The sequence below is a fragment of the Pseudorasbora parva genome, chromosome 24 (genome assembly GCF_024679245.1).
Source record: "Pseudorasbora parva isolate DD20220531a chromosome 24, ASM2467924v1, whole genome shotgun sequence".
Classification (NCBI taxonomy): domain Eukaryota; kingdom Metazoa; phylum Chordata; class Actinopteri; order Cypriniformes; family Gobionidae; genus Pseudorasbora; species Pseudorasbora parva.
Window position 1 is genome coordinate 13,761,931 of NC_090195.1, and position 18,162 is coordinate 13,780,092.

At 36.8% G+C, this 18,162-nt stretch overlaps 1 protein-coding gene across 1 annotated transcript; it reads right to left on the minus strand.

The window, feature by feature from the left end:
• Window positions 1-1,718: 1,718 nt before the first annotated feature.
• Window positions 1,719-15,628, minus strand: pex2 (peroxisomal biogenesis factor 2). Its single transcript, XM_067434512.1, has 2 exons — window positions 15,514-15,628; window positions 1,719-4,828 (listed from the first exon to the last, which is right to left on the minus strand). The coding sequence occupies exons 1-2, from the start codon at window positions 15,515-15,517 to the stop codon at window positions 3,894-3,896; spliced, it is 939 nt and encodes a 312-aa protein (XP_067290613.1). The 5' UTR covers window positions 15,518-15,628; the 3' UTR covers window positions 1,719-3,893.
• Window positions 15,629-18,162: the final 2,534 nt, after the last annotated feature.

Below are 18,162 nucleotides of genomic sequence, written 5' to 3' on the forward strand. Positions count from 1 at the left end.
AAAACCAACAACTTTTTCTTCTCTATTGGAAACCATTTCATTTTATTTCAATGATTTAATTTGATTAATTTAATATTATTTCAATGTATTTATTTTTTAGGTAACACTTTACAATAAAGTGTTAACGTTAGGTAAGGGGGGGGGGGGCACACAGTTTATGTCAATCTTGAGTACCTATAGAGTAGTATTGTTGCATCCTGCATATTGCTGAAAAGCCTTTAGTTTTGCCATATTTATAAAAGAAAGATATGCTGTACCGATCCTGTCTCAATAAAACCTAGCAGCTGGAGGCGTATCATGTGGGCGGAGTTAAAAAGTGTAAAAAAAGTATAATTTTTTTTGTAAAATGTAAATATTAAAAAAACTGTATATATTTGCTAAGCAACTTGTGTAAATAACTAATTTCTACTTTGTCATCGTAATTTGTTTTATTTGCCTGTTTTAAAAGGTGTATAGTGCTCATTGCATGCTCCATTGATATGTGATCATGTTGTTTAGTGTAGGATGTGCACTTTTAAAAAGCCGCTTTTTTTTTTTTTTTTTTTTACCACATATCAGACGAATCTCATCTAGTATTCCCCGGCGCCATTACTTCCACTGAATAAGGTCAAAATAACGGTATGATCATATATATATATATATATATATATATATATATATATATATATATATATATATATATATATATATATATATATATATATATATATATATATATATAGATATAGATTCCTCATTAGTGCCTGTTGAATGAGGCATTTACGTAAATAATCGCGCCAGTATTTTGACCTTTTTCCACAGAAGTGATGGCGCTGGGGAATACTAGATGAGATTCGTCTTATATAAGGTCAAAATAACAAATACTTGTTTCATGTCTTAAGACATCAATGTGTTGCCATGAACCACAGGGTTAAATAAGGATTCATATGTCTATGTGTTTTTACTCTCGTAGACTTATACCCATTGACATGCATTATATGACTGGCACTACGGTTGAGTTAAAAATCTTCATTTGTGCTCTATAAGAAACAAACACACCTACATATTGGATGCCCTGGCGGTAAGCAAATTAACATCAAATTTTCATTTTTGGGTTAACTATCCCTTTAAACTTTGTTAGTTCAGGAAATTTCACCATGAACTAGGCTAATGTTAATAGAAGTACTGTTAATTCTTACTTCATGTTAAACAATGTTAACTAATGAAACGTAATTTTATCATAGTTTAAATAGTATATTTTAAGGGAGTTTCATTGCCCATATAGTCCATAAGACCAAAGGTGCATCAGTTAAAATAAAAATAAAAACACTGTCAGCATGTGCAGGCTTTATGGTAATAAATCAATGCTTTTAAAGCAATGACGTATTTTAAATGTTTCCTGAAATGTGTTTGGAAGTTTGGCTGTAGTGAGAAACTGGGTCAATTATAGCAAGAGATACCGATCGCTGTTTGTTCCGCTGGTCCGAAGTGAACCATTTATGTTGAGAAATCAGTGGGTGTCAAGAAATATATCTTTTTTTTTGTCTCATTGATTCCCCATATTCCCGGTTTAGAGTGCAAATGCCCTTCCAACAGTGAAGAAACACAGATAATTGGCCACCGTTGACAAGTTTGTCCGGTAGCTGTGTTAGATTTGTTTTTTAACCATGAACTTTAGGTGATAACATTTAGTTAGGAGTCTAGAGCAGATAGCAACACATGGCAATGAACTGCTTGAAGTATTTTATCTCAGATGTTTTATTTGTTTTTAATGACTTTTGCCTTTCACAGACAAGCACACACAAACACAAACCTCCAAAGTCTCTGTATTTAAACCCAGATATAAAATAGAATACATCTTTCGGTACAGTATAAAATACTATTTAATTAAGCAATGAATAGCAGCAAAGGGTAAGTACTAGCATTACAGTCTAAAATAGAGCTCTTCAATTCAAACCTGTTAATCAGAGAACTCAATGCCAGACATCAAAGGATCAAGAACGTGTCGATTGTAATGAGCAGGATCACTCATCAAAGTGTGAATCTGGCCTTGTCTACTTAACACCAAGCGTGTATGAAAAAAAAAAAAAAAACATGGGCAATTGGCAAAGTAAATGGTGTCAAAGCCTGCAGATTTTAATGCTGATTGGAGACAGTGCAACCCCGAGTGCAAATGAGATTTCGAGAAGATACAGTGCAAACTGTTGGTTAACAACAGAGGGCCGACTTTTTAGATGTTACAAAGTCTTTGCAATCAACTCGCTGTGAAGATATTCAAGTGTTTGAAAAACTTTGTAAAATACATCCATAATCCATCTATCTAGTTATTTTCATCAAATATCCTGTGTTGGAATTAACTTGTTAAAGTGATGTGATTAAATGTCAACCCTGATGTCTGTGTTCTGTATTTTGTTTAATGGATTTGTTTTTTCACAGATTTTTTATTTTTTTTTGGGACAGTGACAAAACTACTACTACTATTTAAATTAGGAATTATAATTGGACCATTTTTTTTCCACTGGCTCAACATATAATTTCTGATTAAGCCAATATTAACACACTGATGCCACAATTGATGAAATTCAATTAGGCCAATTGAACCATCCATCCATCCATCCATCCATCCATCCATCCATCCCTAGTTGTTGAACATGGCCATCACCAAGGCTATACTAAATTTAGCAAATTTATGAATAATTTTTACAAAATGATTTACAAAAATGTAAATCTCATTTGTTGCAACTACATAAATATACAATACAATAGTATATTGCTTTACGAGATTATATTTGGATGCTTTTGAAGTCATTAAACAGATGTATTTTGAAGGACAGATGTTCCCTATCTATGTGGAAAACACCAGAACCATATGTTGTGTATATTGTAAATTGGCAACCATTACTGAACATTTCCAGAACAGTGGCGGCAAATTCCTTTAATCCTCTGAAACAAAACAAAGGTTATAAACAGTCGCTGTTGCACATTAAAAATCTTTTTAACGTTGTTAACCCAGCGCACAAGTAAACTTGGATAGTTCTGCTTATAGTGAAAGCTACACTTCTTGGTGGTCCTATGTATTCGGCTCTACGCATAATAATGTCAATGAACCCACATGAGGGCAGACCGGTGGGCCATGTCCCGATTTTCAATTCTTTGTCATGGCAAACTTGAGAGCGATTACAAAAAAATGACAAAATCTGGCAAACCGCTAGACCCCTCGTGCCCAGACAAGTGACTGATTGCCTTCACAATGGGCAATTAAGGCAATGTGGTCAGGGGGAAAAAACCTGAAGTGCGAGTTTCCAGCAGGTCTGAGTCCATCTGGATGTGTTTGGCCTGAGGCATGGCTCACTGGAGAAAGTTAACAGCAGAATAAATACCCATCTTTGCAGTCATTATTAGGCTTAAAGCATAATATGCCCTAAACTTGCATCGGTCCTACTCTGTTTGTTACAGTTTACTGGCGTATTAAGAAGGGCCATGGAGATTATGATGGGATGTCTGTCAATCTGCATCCAAGTCAACTACCCCCTGGTGCTATCTTGGCCTCTCCTTGATCTTGTGCAAATTTCCCTCTTCATAGGGGATGAGGGGAATTGGATCGTGCAGGCAGTTGAGCAAAGGCTTGTTTTGATGTTTATTCATTTGCTCGGCGCTCAATCCAAGAATGTAGAAAAGTGGACCTCTGATACACAGTTTCTATCAAACTTTAATGAGGCAGAATAAATTAGTAACACAAATGATGTTGTTTTAGAATTTTACATCATTAAGTTTGTCTCTTTGTACAAACTTCTGCATATTTCATTGCAACAAATGCTCTCGTTTCGAAAAAAAGGCACAAGCTATACGCTTTCATCAACCAATCTCTGTGATAGACTCAAACTGCAGCACATCTCAAGTCAATCGGCACAGTCTCAGCTCGGATGCAACTCCGTTCCTATGTGAATCCTGACTGGCTCTATCAATCCCACCTTGGCGGCACATTTGGGGCAGGTAAAGGAGACATCAGCAATTGTGTGGCTCTTTAGGCAGTAGTAGCAGAACACATGGTTGCAACCAATGGAGTGGGGCATTGTGGGCCACTCCCCGCAGACGGCGCACTCGGTGCAGTAAGTCTCATCTGAACCCTTCGTTCCCCTCAGGTCATTCAGAGGGGAAAACAGAGCGGCGACACCGGCCTTCAGCTTCCACACGTTTATGAGCGGCAGCAGGAAGATGAGGAACTCTGCAAAGCCGTGCCACAACAGCTCCCGGTTCAAGAACTGGAAGTTGATGTCTCGTGGACCCTGGGGTCGACTGAAGACGGGCTGCACTCCCAGCAACCGTTCGGTAAGGGTTGGAAAGGTTCCTCTTTGAAGGAAAAGTAGGAAGTTGACCAGGCTGGCCACTTTGGTGAGGCCTGTCAAGATGGCGAGTACCTTGCGAGCCTTGCGTGCATTGGACTCTGCGGGGCGGTTGAGGAACAAGCTATTGGAGCGTTCTCTCAACCACTTTTCGCCGACTGTCAGCAGAGCGAACCAGAACTTCTGTGGCCGGCTCATGGGACGGTACTTCTCTCCTGGGATCAGAATGTTCTTGTACCGGATGTTGAGCAGTGACTGGCCCACCGTGGCGCTGTTGGAGTAGACGGTGAACCTCCACAGGACGAGCTGGAGAAGGGCTTTGAGTTCTGGTTCCACAGGGGTTAAAAGCCCAGGCTTGAAATGCTGGAAACATTGGGTGAACTGTGACCAAACAAGCTGTTCCAGTGCACCATCCAGTTCAAAAGCATCCAGCTGACTGATTCTCAAAACCCGAGATAAAGGGCTTGGGCTGGCCTTGGCGAAAGGCTTGTCACCTCCAGCTGCAGCTACAAGCAGAAGAAGCAAATGGTTATGCATTTTTGCATTTGATTTGAAATCACTTTTCACATGTAAAACCCATCCTAAATTCCCTTTTAGCTGTGCAGGGCAGAGGCACAGGAGGTCTTACGCTGTTCCCTCTCGAGATTCAGTCTGAGGACAAATCACATCACAGGAGATTATCCCAACAGCACAGGCTTGGAAAAGGCAGTAAACATCCGCTATGTGGAACTACTTTACTTCGACGGCTTTTTATAAGGGATCTAAGAACTGTGACGTTTGGCAATTTTTCATGGAATGCGTTTGTATCGGGCTGAGTTTATCTCTTTAAACGCAATGGTTAAAAAACGAGAGCTAGGGGCTGTGGTGACCACCTCTTAGCTTAGGACTGGATTTGAACAATATCTGCAATAAATTGGCTTATAAAAATAGTTGAAAACATGTCCAAATCTGAAGTTAAGTCTTTTTCAATACTTTAGGTTCATCTGTGTGCCTAAAACCTTTCCTCATTTAAGAATTAAACTGAAATGGACAATAAAAAAAGGTCCAAGATGTTCACGAATCAGTTAAAAAAATTATCTGCTTTAAACAGATGTTAGAAACTAGTTACGTTTATTGTAAAATCAATCAAATCTATCCCTTTTGGGCCACTGATTACATTTCAGATGTGTCCAGCTCAAGAGTTTTTTTAGCTAGGGAAAAAACACTCGCCCAGGTGAGACAAATCACTGCGGCAGGGCACTCTAGGGATACTGCTTTTCCACGTTCTCGTCATAAGCTTTTATTGAGCAGTTTACAAGTTATGAATGAATATGTTTTATTTGGGAACATAATATTGACAGCAACCTATCAATAGTAATGTGACTATTGTCAAGGGCCTGTCAATAGTAATGTAATTATGATTTAGAGAATCACATAGATGTTAGCTCGGGCAAGTAACATCTCTTATAGGACTGCTATCAATATCAGGATTACTATTGACATGTTCTCTCAGACTCAAAGTACTTGCCAAATATATAACAACTAGACACTTTTGTCAATGTGCACTGCCTATAAAAATTAAGCAGTTGAATGTACAGGGCTTTAACCGGAGAGCTGAAAATCTATGCTTCTTATGTAATCGGCCAAATTCGTAATCAATGGCTGTGTTTACCTCTATTGTAATCAGAAGACCTGGCCTACATGAAGCGCAGTGATTCATACACGTTTACAGTGCACTAGAAAAAAAACGTCAGCCAATGAGAATGCGGCATAGCTAAAACAATATCAGTCTGAATGAACAATACGACAGAGGATAAGTAAACTGATTTTCTCATTAAATGTATATTTCAGCAATATGCCCACTTTGTTATGTATCTGGAATCAATCCTACTCGGACAAATAAGTCGAATTTTCTAGGAAATAGAGCCTATCTTCGGGCTGCAAAATGGATGGGGAACACGCATATAAGGTTATATCAGCCAAGTCAAGGTCCTGACAAGCATCCTTAAATGACAAATGCCTGACACCGGCACGGGCTATAAAACATGTTCTCCTGAGGCATCCCACTGGAGGCTCAGGCCTGCAGTTCTGCAACTGATAAGCTGGGTCACAAAATCACCTTGGGCTTAGCATTACAAGGCGGTAGGCCATGAGATTCCTGCAGCGACTGGACAATTTGGAATCGGAAGATTTTTAGGAAGCATGTGGTTGCTTGACCTTGCTTTTGGCATTCTGTCTGCTTTTGCATCTTTGCGGCAAGTCAGAGAATCTAGGCCTTATATTTCTTTATTAACAAAAAGCAACAGACTTTTATATTATATGATAAATTATTTGTCTGTAAGATGTTTTTATTTTTTTTGTAGTAGTATTTTATGCTCACCAAAGCTGCATTTATTTGATCAAAATTAGGGCTGAACAATTTTAGAAAATAATTGAATTGCTATTTTCTTATGTGATTATTTTTTAAGCTCTTTATCTTTTGTATTACTCAACAAATACAAGCAATAAATAAAATAATAATAGTATACAGTATGGGCAACATAATGTTAGATAGATTAAACATAAATATGCATAGCTTGCCAAGTGCTGTTTTATCATATCGCGATCATTATTGCAAATGTAATGAGTTGTTTAGCCCTAATTAAAATATAGTAAAAACAGTACTATTGTGAATTGTTATTACAATTTAAAATCACTTTTTTATTTGTATATATTTTAAAATTTAATATATCCCTGTGATGACCATAGACTGTAAAAAAAAAAAAAATGGATGTAGTGTCCGTGACGTCAACCATAGGATTCCAATAATCCATTCTGAAGCGTAAAGTAGAGGCGAGTTGGCCGTTGCCATCTTGCCAGCGCGTCACTACCGGCTAACAGAAAATGGGCAAAGAGGCGGGATGTGGGCGGAGCTTAGGTGACGTAATGACTATAGATGGTGGACAAATGGCTATCCACCTGTCACAAAGTAACCACGCACTTAATTATGCAGAGCTTTAAGGCTTTATAATGTAAACTATAATAAATTATTATTATTTTATATACATATTATATAAACGAATGAGTTTATATAATAAAAAAAAAAAATCACCCCTTCACAGTAGTCATGAAGGGCAAACTTAGCCGTATAGACCAAAACCATAATTTGTACCAGACTGTAAACGTTTTTTTTTTAGATCTGCTCCTTCTGGAGCCTGTCCCTAGTGGCCAGTTGAGGAATTGCAGTTTACATTACTTCCGTATTGGCTTCAAGAGACCGTGGGCTTAGTGATGACAAAGCCAAATTTCTGCAGACAGATTCCAGTTTTCACATTCAGAAATCATTTTATTATGCTTGATTAGTGCTCAAGAACCATTTCTTATTATCATTGTTGAAAACAGTTGTGCTATAGTTAATATTTTTGTGGAATTAGATTTTTTTTTCTTTCGTTCTATGAATAGAAAATTCAGACAAATAAGAATAATTTAAAATAAAAGTGTATAAATATTTTTACTTTCACTTTTGACCAATTAAATGCATCTTTGTAATACAGTAATACAATACAATTATTCACAAAAATCTTACCAACCCCAAACTTTATAAAGTTTAAAACATTAAGCAAAGATTAAAACCCCTTCGACATGCAGTGATTGCATTTTCATAAAAGGTACTAAAATCACACACGCACACTATATAAGTGCTTTTAATAAAAATGAAATCACATGTCAAATGGGTTTTTATTATCCTTCGCTTGACATTTTAAACTTAAAAAAAGCTAGTTGTCACTGTGTATTTCCAGTTGCAGATGAGGTGTCACTCAGTAAAAAAACCCTGTCTTAAACCTTCACTTCCTTTATATAATCATTTGTGCGATTAAGGTTACAGAGCTCTGGCGCCATTTTTAGCTGGCAGAAGAATTAGCCTAGCATTTAACTTTTAACTCTGTCCCAGAAGAATCTGTTTTATTATGAACACTGATGAGTATGTCAGTTTCTGAATTTTAAAGGTGATGTCATCCTGAAATGGGATTACAGGATTGCTAAAATACCCATCCTGTGACTGTTCTAATTGTTCTACGTCTGTATCATAAAATATGAATGTCTGCAAAAGCACTTGGGGTTCAAGGTCTGGTCCTAATGTCTCATCAGATTGACCCATTTCTCTAATTACCAATGAATCGCAAGAGCCACAATCTAACACGACAATGTCTAAGAAATATATTTTAAAGCAGCTATTGGTCTGACACAAAGATATGCTTTGCTAAATCTAGTTTGCACAGAATGTAAATTATTTAAAATAATTAATTGATTTTGCGAGCATGAAGGTGGAAGATTTAAAGCTGTAAGTATAGAGTTAGGCAGAAAAAACAGCTTAAAAACTCATGAAACATTTAAAGGCTGAGGCAGCAGGAACGACCGAGGAGAACAGTTAATAAATGAGAAAATTGTGAAGATGCATATTATGGTGTACAGAGAGCTGTCTGCAATTTTTCATCACCTTTATGAGATGATGTATTTGCATTAAAAATGATTTCATCTTTTTTACACTAACCATGTTCTTCTATTTAAAGCAAACAAACATTAGAACCAGCTACAGCAAACACACCATCCTTCCATTCCATGACACCACATCATAAAACCCTGCCTTTAAAATCATGTTATGTACGAGAATTGTTTTCCTTCTCACCCTCGTCCAGATTTGGCTTAGCGTGGTCGTGTGATGTTATATTAAAAGGCTTCCTGTTTACCTGGAAGCAGCACCATGGCAAACATTTTACCCACAAATGGAAGAAAGAGCTCAGTTGCAAACACATTTGCAAAACAACTTAACAATAATAGTCTGCATTTTAAGTCTTAATCCGTTTAAATGCAACACTGGCACAAATCTATAGGCGACCTTTTGACCTGGGCTGAGATCATACTGCAGTCGGAATACTGCTTTAACTCCATTCATTATGTTAAGTGTGCCATGGGCCACTTACAGCTCAATCAAATCCACAGCCATCAGCTGTCCTAATTCTGGACCATGACGCCATTTCTGATCACACTAAAACTTCATACAAACATTGTACGAGAGAACCATCATTTCATATTATACAGTAAAAGTTGTTAGACGCTAATTTATATCTCATTTAAATTGTTCATTATTTGTCATTATTAGGGGCCAAGCACCGCATTGTAATTTTCTTCTTCTTGTTCTTATTATTAACCATTATGATTCTTGGCTCAAGATGATTCGATTGCACCTGATGGTTCCATTTTCCATCATGAAAATTTTCCCACTAAAAAAACAACAACTTTTTCCTAGATGGTTTGTCTGATTTTCACGAAAATTGAATCAGATCATCCTCAGAGGCCGTACTCACAAAACATTTTATCTTACTTACAATAAGAGGTCTCCTAAATGGCATTCTTAAGAGTTTTCTCTTAAAATCTTTTCAAAAAGCTGTTGAGATTAACTTTTACTAAGGAATAGAAAGAAGTCTTAAGCTAAGAGTGTGGGCGGGGTTGACCTCGGTGCTATGGATGATGTCATCACGCTTAATAACTATGCCCACAGTGATTGGCTGATAGGGGAGGGATCTCTGTCAGTGGTTTCATTCTAGAAATATTGTAGAATGAGGTTTCATGTTGGCAAAGTTTTCAAAATAAGAAAGTTGCCCGATTCAAATAAAGATTTTAAAAATGTAGGCCACGTGTCAGTAATTAAACTAGTACATGTTCAGCTAACTGTCATTCTCGAGAGATTGCAGAATTCAAGCGAAAATTATGTTTTATAAACAAAGTTTGTGAGGAGAACGTTTAAACTGTCTATCTAATCAGCACGAGAGGAGGTATAGCCGAGAGCCGACTCACCCCCAATCACCTCGACAGTTTTCTGCCTCTCTCTGCCACCCCGAATGAAGCTCTAGGATGGCGATACGGGGGCAGAGCTCTATTGGGCTAAATTCTGAGTTCAGAGCCCTCAATCCCCTCGGACAGCATGATAAATGCGATATGATAGCGCTTATTATACAAAATAATTTGTAAGTGTGAACACGTGAAAACAACTGCTACAGGTAATCAGATGTTATTTATTTATTCATTAAAGATTTATTTTTGGCATTTTATCAGATTAAAATCTATTGTGTTGCATTTATGAAGAAAAGGTTCAACACCCATCATCTCCTCAAAGGTGCACATTGCCTTTTAGCAGATTGCTAAGGCGGATTGTGATTTGGTCTTAGTGACTTAGGAGCCCTCTTGACTACTCCTAATGTTTCACAGATTTAGGAACTAGTTTTAGTGCTAAAATGCTTTGCCAAACACTTTAAGAGGAGTTCTAAAATTAGGACTGACAAACCCATCCTTTTTTTAAAGAGTTTCTCCTAAATTGGAAAGCTAGGAGCTACTTTCAGCCTTAAAGGGTAAGTTCACCCAAAAATTAAATTGACGTCATTAACGACTCACCCTAATGTCGTTCCACACCTGTAAGACCTCCGTTTATCTTCAGAACACAGTTTAAGATATTTTATATTTAGTCTGACAGAGTATCTAAGTGAATGCACACTATACTGTCCATGCCCAGAAAGGGAATAAAAACATCATCAAAGTAGTCCATATGAGACATCAGTTAGTTCATTAGAATCTACTGAAGCATCGAAAATACATTTTAGTCCAAAAATAGCAAAAACTACGACTTTATTCAGCATTGTCTTCTCTTCCGTGTTTGTTTTCAAACCTCTAATAAAGAGTCAAACGGTTATGAATCAGCTTATTCACTGTCAGAAAAAAAGGTACATTGATGTCACTAGGGCGGTACCCTAAGGTACAAAACCAAAAAGCTACTAATATGTAACTTAAAGGTACTAATTCACACTCTAAAAGTACTGATATGTTAGCCTGACAAGCCAGACCCACATCAAGATGTTTGGTCTGGAAACTCACCATTGACAGCTCAATCTGAGGGGCGGGATAAACGGTTGTCTTTCAAACTCCCTCTGCACGCGATAGGATAGCGCTACACCAACCAGAGCAACGAAGGTGAAACAGAGCTAGTTGACAGATTAAACATTCACCGTATCCGGTCGGCTAAACTCCGAACACATCTTCCCTTTTTAAGAATGACTTCAGTGCCGTTCTTTGTTCTTTTCTCAGAGAAAAGCTTAACTCCAAGTCTTCCAGAATCGCAGTCAAAGCTGATTCGAAAGACTGACGCCGTTCGCCAGTTTCTGTGTTTACTAGAAGCACGCAAACGCAACTCGGCCGTTGTCATTATGGCCCCGCCCGCTGACTCTATACACGATGTGATTGGCCCGTCCAGATTGTGAGGAATACAGCTCAGAAGGGTATTGAGAGTTCCTAGACGACACTTGCGGGCAGATTAAATTTGCTGCCGCTAGGGTGTGTCTAGATTTCTAGGCTACTGATATGTACCTTTTAAGGTAGTAATATGTACCATTTAGGGGTTAGTAAGGTACGAAGATGTACCTTTTCACTTTTGTAACTTAGGGTACCGCCCCAGTGACAGCACAGTACGTTTTTTTTTTGAGTGTTGATTCATGATTTGGATGGCGTGTCAAACTGCTGAAATCACGTGACATTGGCGATCCGAATCATGAATCAATAAGCTGATTCATAACCGTTTGAATCTTTATTTGAGGTTTGAAAACAAACGCGGAAGAGAAAACAATGCTGAATAAAGTCGTAGTTTTTGCTATTTTTGGACCAAAATGTATTTTCGATGCTTCAAGAGATTCTAACTAACTAACTGATGTCACATATGGACTACTCTGATGATGTTTTATTCCCTTTCTGGATATGGACAGTATAGTGAGCCTACACTTAGATATGCTGTCGGACTAAATACAAAATATCTTAAACTGTTTCAAAGATGAACGAAGGTCTTACAGGTGTGGAACAACATTAGGGTCATTAATGTGGTCAATTTCATTTTTGGGTGAACTAACCCTTTAAGATGTTTTGTGAATACGACCTTAGACATGTTGACATAAAGTTGTTGTGAATGAATTTGACAAAGAAAATGCCAAATTGGCGAGGCCCTATATTCGCAGTGCTTTAGAGTATTCAAACTAAACTTGGTACAGACATCCCAAGCATGACCTGAGGCTACATGAAGCATTTTGGCAGGAGATAAGAAAATTTGCCTTTTTCGCTTATAACTTCGGAATGGCTTGCCCAAAAATCATAAATTAGTGAGTCAAATAATACTCATTTTTCCCATACTGAGTAGGGCTGGGCAAAAAAAAAAGTTTTAAATGGCGGCTTCTGGTGTATTGTTGATGTTTGTAATATTAATATTCTATGCTGTAGAATATAACAATTATGTGGAACCATTTGATCAGACATCACCCAGACGTTGCAACAACTCCTCAGCCGAGCACACAACTGCTAAAAATAGATCACATACATGCGAATGCTTGCCTTGCATTATAATCATTGTATTAAACTTGAGCGTTCACTTAAGCACATATGTTAGCCATTATAGACATATTCAAATCAACCAAATCAATAGACAGCGCAGGACCAATAATTCAAACATAATAGCTTATATTATAAAAATGTGTTATATTTTTAACAGATTTTCTCAAATAAAAGTTAACCCACTCAAGTCAGCACATTAAGGTATTGTTGTTCGTTACCACGGCAACTAATTGTGTCCAGGTATGAACGTGCTTCTCATGTATGAAAAGTAACTGCATGACGGGTGGCCAAATTGCAAGAAAAGCTTGTCATGTACTGAAAATTACAGAAAATCATCCAATATCCTTTCTATGTTTTAGAATAAATCAAGATCAAAATATCCAGATTTTTTTTTTTTTTTTTTTACTAAAATAAAGAATTTAATATACAGGTTTTAATTACCCACTTGTAAACTTATGTTCTTTCTTTTTTTTTATTTGTATAAATATAATATTTAGAATTAAATCTATATGCATTGAGTTGATTTAAGAATCAAAATCGAATCGATTTGAGCTTGCATATCGAAATCGAATCGGAACATCTGAATCGATACCCAATCCTAATACTATGGTCGTTGGCTTTTTGAATTATGCCCTAAAATGCAGTATTGCTTTCTTATCGTAGCCTACTTTAATGAAACTGGTCTTGATGGTTTCTTTGGGTCATGCTGAGAATAATGATAACAATTATGCCATTTTCACTTGAACTCTCTATCCGCCATTTTGAATTTCTTTGAAAAAATACTTTTTCGAACTCCAACTAGACCGTTTAGTCTAATTTTCACCAAAATTGGCTCATATCATCGTCAGACAATGCTGGCAAAAAGTTATCGAAAAAGCTGTTTTATAAACCGAACCATTCTCGAGTAACGCATTAACAAATTTGCTGGCATGATGCCAAGCGCATTCTGAGGCTGTATTAAACTTGATCACTGTATTAAACTACAACGCTTTGGCATACTGACACCAAACTTTTTGTGTCATTGTCACCTCATACTGACCACACCATAATAATTTGATAACAGCGCTACCTATTGGTCAAAAGTGATAAGCAAGTTAATCATATTACAGTGATTGTATTTGCGATTTTTCAGCCATTTTGACTAAAATAATCTAAAAACATATTTAATTGCTTGCTGTTTTTCTGACGCTCCCAGCCATACTTGCCTGTCACATTGTTCCTTTTTGTGCTTGGCCCCGGTAATTGCTGCTTGCAGCTATACAAGTATTATTATCATTAGGCCTACAGTTTTTCTGTATTGCTAAAACACTAAGCCCCATTCTCTGGACCAAATTCTCAATAGCCTAAAACAATTTGTCAAATAAATCCCTCTTTCTGTAAAATCTTAAACAAATTCAGGCAGTTAGACACCATTTGCAAATCTCATGCACTCTCACTCACTAAAACACATTTTGCACTGTAATGCACTTGTATTGCAAAACGCTAAACACAGGCAGGTAAAAGTTAGACTAAAATGCAGATGTCATTTTTTACACACAATGACTCAAAATTGCTCACACTTGTTTCTAATGATATAAGCCAGTTCAGTTCAGAGTCCGCACAGGTGCACCAAATATAGATGCGCACAAAATGGAAACAATCTGAGATGAGGACGAATATATGTAAGAGGAGGAAGAGGGCGAGAAAGAGCAAGGTGTGGATAGCGTTTTCAAGACAGGATACGGCACACTAGAGGGGTTTCCCTTTGCCTGGCAAGAGACGACATTGCCTGTGATGTGGACAAAGTCCTCAGGCTGGAACCAACACAAAGCCGTGATGCTGAGGAAAAAAGATTCATACTTTTTTTCTGTAACTGCATCCTTTTTATGCTGTGTAGTCCATTTTTTGATGTAGTGTCTAATGAATGATCTGTAGTGTTTATATTTTGACAGGCTGCGTGTATGATCTGAAAGCATTATTTGATTTTGAGCACAGATAAAATGGTTGAGGCATTTGATTTTGACAGGAGTCAGATGTTGATTTAGTTTGAAGATTTGGTTTTGTGTTTAAGGTTTTGAGAAAGTGTTTTAGCTATTCAGCAAAACTGTATTATCCATGAAGACACTGCAAAGTAAAAAAGAAACTACTGACAAAAAGCCATGTTGTGATTGGCTGATCTTGCTGTCAGCGAGATAATGTCCACCTAACAGGTGACCAAATAGACATGAATGGGTGAAATCGGTGAAAATGCACAAACTAATTACAACGTATAGAACTCCCCTCTCTGACATCAACACATCAAGATAAATAAATGAACTGGAAATGACTAGACAGTAGACATATTTAACTATTAACTAGTTATAACATAATAATCACAGTTTGTCATAATAGATTAATATATATATATATATATATATATATATATATATATATATATATATATATATATATATATATATATATACACACACACACACATACATATAAAGTAACGTTGCTATTAATATATATAAACCATATTACCATATGGTATTTGTTGTTGTTGTTGTTTTTGTTACGAAGCCATTTAAAATGCATAAAACAAACGTGATGCGATTTGCTATGTTAACATAACGTTAAACATAACAAACTAAAATATTATAGTATCGTTTTTATATCGACCGTGCACGTTACATTGAATGTATTGCATTAATAACACGCACGTAGACTGACAGGAGAGGAAACAATGCCCTGTTCTGCACAACACTAAATGCAACTTGATATAGAATGTGTTGTCGCAATGTCTGGTTTAGTGAGATTTGACTAGAGCAAATAAATTGAGTATAATTACCCATGATAAGACTGACAGTCCACGGGCGGACTTGGAACTGAGGCGCTGTTATTCCTTCTTTTCCGGGTTATCTCGATTAACCCCTCCTTGAAGCACACGAGCCAATTGCAAATTGCATATTCTCTGCAGCCTTGATCACATGCATCCAATCGCAATATCTGATTGAGCGAGGCAAACATGAATCGCATGGTGCTATGCATGTGGGAGAGGCGTAGCTTCACGCAAAGTCGTCATGCTTTTGCGTCTGACAGTAACCCGTCCAATCAAAATCGATAGCGTTGTTCTACAGTATGTTTTGACCAATCGCTATCCAGCAGGGGCGGGCTCTGTCGATCAGCAGGCGTTCGGGCAGGGAGAGTGGGAGACTGTGTGCAGCTGAAGAGAAGGATTAAGGCAGTTAAAGAAGGGAAATGCTTATATAAACGAGAGTCCATACTCCATAATAATAACAAGGGTTTACATAAATGTAAAGCATTTGCTTTAGTTGTTGCATTTGGTTTTGCTTGAGAAAACATCTTAGCGAGTAGCAACTGTTTTGTTAAATGATCTCCCCACGTGCTTTTGCAATGTTTACTTTGTTTTACTTTTTTACTGAAATGCCTTTTTGCTACCTGAAAAGTGTGTGTGTGCGTGTGTGTGCGTGTGTGTGTGTACACACAGGTTTATTTATTACATAGATTGGCAAATGTCCCAACAACGACATTAAAACCTGAGATCACCCACATCACAAGGGAAATTGATTAATAAACATACTAAATGGTGTTTTTTAATGTAAAAATGCAGAAAGTTTTGTATAATGGATTGGGTTTAGTTTTATAAGAGTAGGTTTAAGTGTAAGGAAACTTAAAATAGAGTTTGTACAGTATCCATATGCCTATGGAGAATCCCCACAAAGATTGCGAAATGTAGTGTGTAGAAAAAATATAGGCTACGTGGTTCACCAAACTTATTTGTATTTGTATTTTTCCTGTGGCGGCAAGAAAAATCTGTAATATTCTTCTGTGACATGCAACAGAAATAATTTATTATTATAAATATTAATAATAAATAATTTATGTTCTTTGGCAGAGTAGAAGTCCAAACACTGTACTTACAATTCAGAAAGTTAACAGGATGGTTTACCCCCCAATTTTTATTTAAAAAATTTACGGTTTTAAAAAACGTTTTTTCCTAACCGTTATTACTTTTGTGGAACACAGATTGTTAGGCACTGACAGCCTCAGTCACCATTCAGTTATTGTCTTTTTGAGTGTTTCTTTATAACAACTCCTTTTGTGTCTCACAGAAAATATTTCAAACATGATGGAACATGATGGTAAGTACATGATGACTGAAATTTATTTTTTCGTGATCTATCCCTCAAATGTCCGCTTTTCCCTCAATCCCTCTTGATGGTGTATGTCTTTGTTAACAAAACCAGTCTGGCCCACTTAAACCGAGGCTAGTATGTTCAAGAGATGTATCTGGAAGTATACATACTATTGTTTTTATGTATGAACACAATCAGTATTGACTATTGTGTAGGTACAAGATAGTTTTCACACTCTATATGTCCTTTCCAATGTTCTCAAGGTGTAGCTTTTCATGAAGATAATCATAAACCTCTAGAGGATTCTTCAACCTTTATTGATTCACATATTGTGTTTATTGTTGAAGGCTAACTGTTAAATGTTCAGATTCAACAATTCGTATCTTCATCCATGTTCTACTTGTATGTGTAGCAATAGGGACAGCTGGCATTTACCAAAAGAGACATGTCAAGTTCACATAAATATTACTAATCATTTCTGATATAACAGGGACAACATGATCTGTACTCTCTAGGTGAACATTCACATTACCTTCCTAACTGCTATTTAGTATGTGCGCCACTAATAGATATTTTAATAATTCATCAGTATCCATTGTAAATTATTCACCTCCCTGTATGGTCATGGATGCCACTGAAACTAACCTAGTTTAAAGCCATTCTCTCTGACAGAGGTGAGATTGATAATTTAGGTTAAATGTTGGTGGGTTATAAATTATGCCTTTAGCATATGTCTCATGCAACAAATAACATGCATTTGGCTAATATTTAGACTGAAATATTATCACAGCAAATGACCTTCAAATGTAGAGAACAGTGCACACTTCTCAGTTTACAGAGGAGTTCATTAGCTAGACCAGACAATATTGATGCTGGGGTAGCATATGAACTCCATTTCTATTTGTCTATGTTTTCAAGAATCAGCAGAATTAGATTGAAGACTCCATCTCTACTGTCCCAGAGGCATATTATGCTGTTGTCCCTTGACTGCAGTAACCATTGTTCTAATGTACATAATTGGCAATTGAATAGATTCAGAGCATTAAAAGCTGCTTATTTGCCTCATGCAATGTAAAGAATGCTTTGAACGTGGTAATATGAACTCCAAATGCTCTGATTGAATGGTTGCAATATATATCCAGATTTATTAACCCATTTGTAGGTTTGTAATTGTTTTAAAGTAATGGGCTTTTCAAAGTACAGCTGCTTATTGCCATCAGTTTATGCGTAGACATGATTAAAAGGAATATTCCAAATCCAAAAGGTTGTAGTTTAAAACGCACATAGTGTGCTCTTGTAATTACTTGAATTTATAGCCGTGTTGTTGTGTTTTATCAGCA